Source organism: Gouania willdenowi, chromosome 22 (genome assembly GCF_900634775.1).
Source record: "Gouania willdenowi chromosome 22, fGouWil2.1, whole genome shotgun sequence".
Classification (NCBI taxonomy): Eukaryota; Metazoa; Chordata; class Actinopteri; order Blenniiformes; family Gobiesocidae; genus Gouania; species Gouania willdenowi.
This window is the reverse complement of record NC_041065.1, coordinates 3,026,312-3,034,488: the sequence shown is the minus strand read 5'-3', so window position 1 is coordinate 3,034,488 and position 8,177 is coordinate 3,026,312. Positions and strand designations below refer to the sequence as shown.

The following is an 8,177-nucleotide window of genomic DNA, read 5'->3' as shown; positions in this document are numbered from 1 at the left end:
AGACAATCAGTGAATTATTGATTGACTCCAGTCATTTCCCATCAGCAGCAAACAGAACCACGTGTCAGTAGTGTTTGGTCAGTTTTTAGATGATGAAGAAGCCAACCCTCCCCCAGGGTCTGCGTATCCACAGCAGCTTCCTAATGATTTTCAGTGCGACGAAGCCGAGCTCTGAGACGCCAACCCTGAGTGTTTGAAAAACAACACTAACAAGCAAACTATGACTTCCACCAGGATTGGCCTCCTGCAGAAGAACCTGACGGTGGATTGATCTGCTGAGGGGTGGATACACTCGAGTATAAGTGAGGGTGAGGGGGTCAGGAGGGGGTGGGCCCTTCAAACACATACATATGTATATAAGACACTGATGGTGTGTAGACCAACACTCATTCCTGCGGAAACACAACAACACCATACAAACTATATCATCTCTCAAAGCAGACGACACGGGAGACAAAGAACCTTCTGGGAACCATTTTCTTCTCTTTTTGGAAAATTATCTGATCCAACTCCACCAATCCCTGAGCTGCCTTCAGCTTTTTACAGATTTACAGACAGGTGAGACAACTCTGATCCCAGGCCTCTGAACACACTAAAAACAGCAACAATGTTGGTTTAAAAAGGGACGATTTTAAAAGATTTGACTTCAGAATTTAGGGAAATCAAGGTTTTGACTTTCTGTGCACAGGCAGAAGAGATGAGGGGAGGTGTTTATGTTTGTACGTTTAATTTGGATCACAAGGTATTTATCATTTTATTTCACAACTGATGAACTGTTACATTCATCTTTAAGTTTAGTTTTATTAAATATTAAAGAGACTTTAAAGAACTCAACATTTGTTCTCATTCATTCCAACTCCAGTGCTGGTGTTGGACACTGGGAAGAAGCTTAATGATGTAAATAAAAACCACCTCCACCCACAGCCGACCAAAGAAGAGCTGGATTAACTGTAACTGAAGAAGATTCAACTTCAACAATGACTGTTTTTTTTTGTTTGTTTTTTTTATTTTTATTTTAGAGATATTTTAAAAAAACCCTCCATAGACAGATTAATAGGAGTCAACAAACCTCACTGATATAATATAGAGATGATTTATTCATCAGTAATAATTGAGTGAAATGGAAAACATTTATATTTAGTGATAATAATAGTGCAATGCTCACAGATGAGACACTTTATTGATTAAACAATGAGGATCTTTGTTCTAATGTTCTAACGTTCTAATGTTCTTACGTTCTCCTAGGATGTCTGAAATGACTGCTGTCCCCCAACTGTCCTATCGGTTGCTTTGCATTCTGGGTATGACCTTGGTGACATCAGGCTTTCCTCAGCCTCGGCTGCCTCTGGGGTGTGTGTGTGAGTGTGTATGTGTGTGTTGGAGGGGCGGGGCTAATAGGGCTTTTTAAAAATGTATTATTAATACAAACATAACCATGACATCATGCACATTAGCATACAACATCTGCATAGTGGGGTTGTACATTATGACAGTGACAACATTAAACAACAAACAGAAAAGAATGAAAAACAATGCGAGAGGCTAAGATCAAAAGGAAGACTATGTGTGCATACATAAGCGTATACATACATACACACACACACAGACACAAATATATAACCAAGACAAAAATAAAGACAAAATCAAAAAATGCAAACAGTGCTGGAAAACTGTACAGAGCACAGATTTGTCAAGTTTCATGTTTATTTTATTTCCTCTACAGGGGCCACATACTGTTTTAGTTTAAAAAAAAATAAAAGAAGAACAAAAAAGTAAGACATCTGAGCGCCCTCTGCTGGCAACAGTGGGGATTGGTAGGACCGAATGTGGGGCCCGCCCCCAGCTTTCATTCAAAGAAGATTGAAACTATTACAAATCGTTAGTGTTTTCACAGCTTTTTATGCTTACACAAACTAATAGTAGCAAAATATTTTTCTAAATGTTACAAAGCTAGGTTTTGAGTTTGTGTATTTTGCCTTATGAATATGAAGGTTAATGATAAAAGGTCTCTTCTGAGATATTTTATCAGCTTGAAAACCACAGATCATTTATTTATAATAAAGTGTGAAGGAAGGATTGACATGAGACAAGATAACATTGTTAATATCTTTCCAGAGCAGCTTGGTGGCAGAACAAGACCAAAATAAGTGAGCCATGGTTTCAGGGAACACCTTACAAAATGTGCAGCTGCTTTTTTAAAGTTCACTAAGACATTTTTTAACAGGACTGAATCTGTGTAATATTTAATATGAGATTTCTTTCACTTTATTTGTAAGAAAATATTATTGTGCAAGTACCCATGTATATCCCCATTAAATGTCAGGTACAAGGCAGAAAAACAGATTGTACCAATGTATGTTTTAGTTAGATCCTGGGGGACACAGGAGCTATGAAATCTGAACATTTACACAACATACTGTACGTATTCCAGATGGAATGGCATCAAAAACTTTCCAAAAAGAATTCCAATATCATTAAAAAGCTGACTAATAAGTAAGATTCCTTTTCTACACCAGTTGTCAAAGTATATAGACTTGTTTTTGAATACAATATATTGGTTCTCCCAAATACAACTTTTATGTGGAGAAAAGTTATGTTTGAAAATCAGTGTCCACGAGAGCAGCGCCTGTTTGTGAAATGAGGATACTGCATTTACAAAACAACATGAATTTTAAGTCATTAATTGTGAGAAAATAGGGCTAACAGGGCTTGTTTGTAATGGAAGATGGTCCAATGACGTCTATTTCTCAGCCAATAGCAAAAAATAAAACATTTTACAACTAAATACGACAAATTTAAATATTTTGACTAAAATATTGAGCTTGACCAGGATCAATCAATAGCACTACTTCATACCGATTACATTTGTTTTCAGTAGAAAAAATGAAAAAAAGAGTTTTTTTTTCCTTCATAGTTGTTTTTTTTTCCTTTATAAGTTGAGGCTTTTTTCCTTGTTAAGGGTTTTTTCCTTGTAAGTTAATGTATTTTCTTTCTTGTTTAGTTGTTAGTGAAGGTTTTTTCTTGTCCGTTTGCAGAAGCCCAGATGACTTTGATGATCATCAACGAGTGGAGTGGAGCATCCTCTTCCCCTCTATCTCTTTACAGGATTGGAGCATCCAGATGTCAGCTCCGGCCCTCCAAACCACTGCTGGCAGCAAAGCACGGCTGACGAGGGATTCATGGTTCTTTTCACCAGACAGAGCCGACACCAGGTAACGTCATCATTCACAACCCTCTTTCCATCCTTCTGCGCTCTCTCTGGCCACTTCATCCAGCTCTTCCCAGGGGATCCCAAGGCGTTCCCAGACCAGCAGAGAGACATAGTCCAGGGTCTTCCTCGGGGTCTCCTTCCAGAGGGACGTGCCCTGAACGCCTCACCAGGGAGGCGTCCAGGGGGCATCCTAATTAGATGCCTGAGCCACTTCATCTGGCTCTTCTCAATGCAGAGGAGCAGTGGCTCTACTCTGAGCCCCTCCATCTTTAAGGGAGAACCCAGCCATCCAGCGGAGGAAACTCATTTCTGCTGCTTGTACCCGAGATCTTGTTCTTTCGGTCATGACCCAAAGTTCATAACCATAGGTGAGGGTAGGAACGTAAATCGACCGGTAAATCAAGAGCTTCGTCTTTCAACTCAGCTTCATCTTCACTTGGACGGTGTGGTGCAGACTGGTGCAGAGTCTGTCAGAGTCTCTCACTCCATTCGTCCCTCATTCGTGAACAAGACCCCAAGTTACTTCAATTCCTCTAGTTGGGGGAGGTTCTCATCCCCAACCTAGAGAAGGCATTCAACCTTTTTCAGGTCGAGAACCATGGACTCAGATTTAGAGGTGCTCATTCTCATCATGGCCAACAGCACCACATCATCTGCAAAAAGCACTGACCCAATCCTGAGGCCACCAAACTGGATCCCCTCAATGCCCTGGATGCACCTAGAAATTCTGTCTATAAAAGTTATGAACAGAATTGGTGATAAAGGGTTCGCCCTGGTGGAGTCTAACCCTCACTGGAAACCAGTATGCAGACCAAGCTCTGACTGCTTTTGTACAGTGACCGTATCAGTGGGTTCGATACCGCTAACTCTCAAACCCCCCACTGGAATCCCCAAGGTACCTTCTCCAAGTCCACAAAACTCAAGTAGACAAAGAATTCCTTCCACCGATCCACAACGTCTCGAGTTGAGGTCAGCAGTGCACCATCCCCACCATACACAGTGTTGACAGTGCACTGTTTCCCCCTCCTGAGACATTGGTGCTCATCCAGAACCTTTCTGAAGACGTAGGGAAGTCGTTCTCCACTGCTTTAACAAACTCCTCTCATGTTCTGGTTTTTACCTCGGCGACCGCCGTGGTAAGGTCGTTTTTAATTCTTTGTCTGCACATGCTGTCAAGGGTCAACACGACAGTAAGTGCAATCTTTTTAAGACAGCAATGCTTGTTATTGCAAAGAGAGCCCCCAGCAACACCACCCCATGCCCCCCAGAGACCCACCACCTTGCCACACCCACCCACACCATCCTGATGTATTTGTACTTTACACGGCGATCAACAAAGGGGCCGGGCCCCCTCACGACTGACCCAAATGTGTGAACCTACCCACCACCCTGTTTTGGTATCTCTTGATATCCCAATGGAGAGGCATTTGAATGTATGAGGTACAACTAAAAGAAAGGGGATGAAACTTTTGTGTACATATGTGTATGTGGTGCAATAGATCCACAGGACGGAGGTGGTGGTTGTACTCTCCAGGGGAGTGGTGTGTTGAGATGTGATCAAAATTGGAGGAATTGGTAGGGCAACCTGAGGTGGGAGTGCCACCCCTACGCTACTACTTAGTAGCACAAGCGGCGGCCCCCTCCAGCCCCCCAACGGTTGGGTATGGGTGTGTGGTGCACCAAGTGAGTGAGCCAGACGAGCTGGGAGTGAGGTGAAATGTCCATGTAGGAGGCCTGTTTGGTGTGAGCCCGGCCCGTCTACATGGCGGGCCACCAGAGAGGGTAGATGGTTCAGACAAGCATGCGGCACCAAGGGCCCCAGGGACGGGCCAAGCAGCACAGCCGGAGACCTACTCTGCGGCACCCAACGGAGCACCCCCCACCCCCAGGAGCAGCGGGCACCAGCCACATCCCCCAGCGGTCCAGGGGGCGACCCCCGCTGCACGCCGGCCCCGAACGGCCCACCCCACCGCAGCAGGGAGCGGCCGATCAGGAGAGAAGCCCGCCCCCACACCAGGGCCAGCATGCCACCACGATACAACACCCTCCACAGGGCACCCCCGACGAGAGAGGATGCCATCAACCGCCCAAGCAGGGCCACCCTGCCAGCCACGGACTGATAAGCAGGCGAACTCAAGCACCCCCAGCCAGGCAGCGCCACCCCACACCAAAACAGCCAGAAGTGTATTTTGTTGTAATTTAATATATTTTCATGTTATTTTTGTGTTATTTTGTTGTCGTTTTATACATTTATTTAGTTTTTTTGTGTATTTCAAATCAAATAATCAAATCAAATGAAAGAACCTACTGCAGTTCTTTGGGTCTATTTTCTCATTCCATAATATTCTCATCGAATCGTTATCCTGACCCAATTATGGGTTATTGTATCGTAAAGTCAGTGTATCGTCCCACCACTATAGTTTATGCGTTTACATTGGGGTCGCACACAATAAGACCAATGGCCACATGTGGCCCCCGGGCCACCAGTTTCTGATATATGACACAGTACAGTAAGTACTGTTGGCAATGCTAAAAAATTATTTGAATTAAAATTTTCTGCATGTTTGAACTGATGAAGAATCCTGTGACTTGTCTCCTTTGGTGCAGCGTGGACGCAGCGTGGTCCACGCACGGCGCTGGGATGGTGAAGAGGAACATGGTGGTCGCTGATGACGCCGCCTTCAGAGAGAAAAGTAAACTCCTCACATCCATGGAGCGACAGAAGTGGCTCAACACGTACATGCAGAAACTGCTGGTTGTTAATTCCTCTTGATGATTTTCTCATTTCTGGCAAAACTCTTTCCATTTAAACATGTAGTGACAATTTTTTCAGAGCACTGTTCAACGATTAAAGGTAGGGTACGTAATTTTCTCCACATACACTGTTCAAGTTTTTGGTTGAAAATTTCTTTATGTCCTGACAGAAATCTGTCATCTGTAGCAGCTGTAAGCCTGTAAAAACTTCAACCAATGAAAAAAGACGGTTTGTTTTTCATTAACCAATCACGTCTCCCTGCTCGTACTCGACCCCTCGCGTGTATGAGCCCACACACAAAGTGTGTCACCGTTTTTGTTCACGTTTTTTAACATATATAATGATAAAGTTTAGTGTTTACTTACTACTGAATGAGACAACATAGTTTCTACACAATACAAGCGATGAGCTGAGGTCTGCTATTGGAGCACGGCACTTGTGCATGTGAGTGAGGGGCGTGGCTTTAGAAGGAGCACAAGGTGGGGGGGTGAAGGCGGAGCCCTCGGATGGTGCTACATTCAAAATCATGCTAGCTTTTGAAAATTACCTACCCTGGCTTTAAGCGTTGTATGCGTTAATTTCTTGTATTTTCTTTATCTTTTCTTCAGTAGAGTTGAAGTTTTTACGCTTTTTATGTAGTTTGTGGACAAATTCTCCCTCAGATTACTTGAAGTGAACTTTTTTTTATATAATTATTAGATACTAGAGGATGGGAGCAAAGATTATAGAGCTGCACTTATCGTAGACATATAAGCAGGAGAATAAACATGACCTCGGCTCATACCCACACACAGTAACCACACACAGTAACCAGCTTCTGTACGTGTAAATAAACAGGACCACTATCACAGCGATCACATTAAAGAAGCATTTTATATGTTTAACAATAATATGCAAGACTTTCAGAATGGCAGTCGATGAAAAACAAGTAAACAGAGTGATTCTAATTTTTATTTACATATTAGTGTAATATTTATGTTGATTTTATATTGCAAAAACTGGTATTAAAAGCAGTGACTTGTCTATATAGTCAGTTATATAACCATGTTATTATGTATTTATTAATGATAAAATGAAAATTCAGCAACTGAAAATTTTCAGCCAAAAATGGCCCAAAACGTCATGTTTGGTTTACAGCAGAAACACTTTTCTCATCGCAACAATCCGACCAAAATAGGATGTTGTAAAGACGAGAGCAAAAGTCTAGAAGTGTTCAATGTGCTTCATAAACTGCTGACCACCACTTACTGTAAAATAAGTCAATTACAGTAACGTCATTATTATTAAATGTATGTGTGGGTCAAGTTAAACATTTTATTTTGTTTTATTTTACATTGTGCATTTTTGAAATCTCAGTGCTAAATAAATATTTTCAGGTTTTTAATTTATTTATTTTTGTAAATGTATAAATGAATATTAATTCTTCAATGTCTTAATTTTACATGTGGTCAGTACACATTTATACCCATAAATGCAATGGGACTAATAATATAATAATTTATTTCTGTGTTTTGGTTTTCTCATATTCTCATCCCTCGTATTTATTATTGACACTACTTTTGTTGTCAAAAAAGTGATTTTTAAATCAAATCCATTTCCACTAAGTATAGTACAAGCGAATGTATTTTTCATATAATATATCTAATTTATTTCATTAATAAAATTACACCCCCTTATATATTAATTATATTATGTATTAAGAATTATAGAATTGTAATATAACATTTATTGTGGATAACATTGAGCAGTTTTTATGTTTATTTATGTAACAGTATGTGATAGTACCTCTGGTTACAGTTAAATGGTGAACATCACTGCTTTTCATGCCGTTTTTGGCACGATTAGATAAATATCTTCAATGTGATGGATTTGATGGTGGTTCTGTTCATGTATTTACACTGTATTACCAAATGTTTGGAGACCATCCTCACTTTGTCAGGCTTTGTTTACAGGGATGGGAAACGCTTCTGGTGGTAAAGGTAGAAATGTCATTTTATTTGTTTTTTTTTGTTTTTCTCATTAACAATAAAATGCAGTGTTTTTTCCTGGCTGATGCAGTTCTTTTTTTCCTGAAAATACTTTATTATGATGTTTGTGAAACAATCTCAATGAGGGAAACATTTTTAGTCTAACAACAGATACGATCAGCTCTTCAGTTTTACCTGAAAGGCCTTCATCAAACAAAGTTGGGAGCATGAAATAATCATAAAT

The 8,177-nt window shown here is 40.9% G+C and overlaps 1 protein-coding gene across 1 annotated transcript; it reads left to right on the top strand.

The window, feature by feature from the left end:
• The first annotated feature begins 443 nt into the window (after positions 1 to 443).
• On the top strand, positions 444 to 5,984 carry LOC114456276 (tuberoinfundibular peptide of 39 residues-like). Its single transcript, XM_028437925.1, has 4 exons — positions 444 to 558; positions 1,246 to 1,350; positions 3,036 to 3,212; positions 5,819 to 5,984. The coding sequence occupies exons 2-4, from the start codon at positions 1,247 to 1,249 to the stop codon at positions 5,982 to 5,984; spliced, it is 447 nt and encodes a 148-aa protein (XP_028293726.1). The 5' UTR covers positions 444 to 558; position 1,246.
• Positions 5,985 to 8,177: the final 2,193 nt, after the last annotated feature.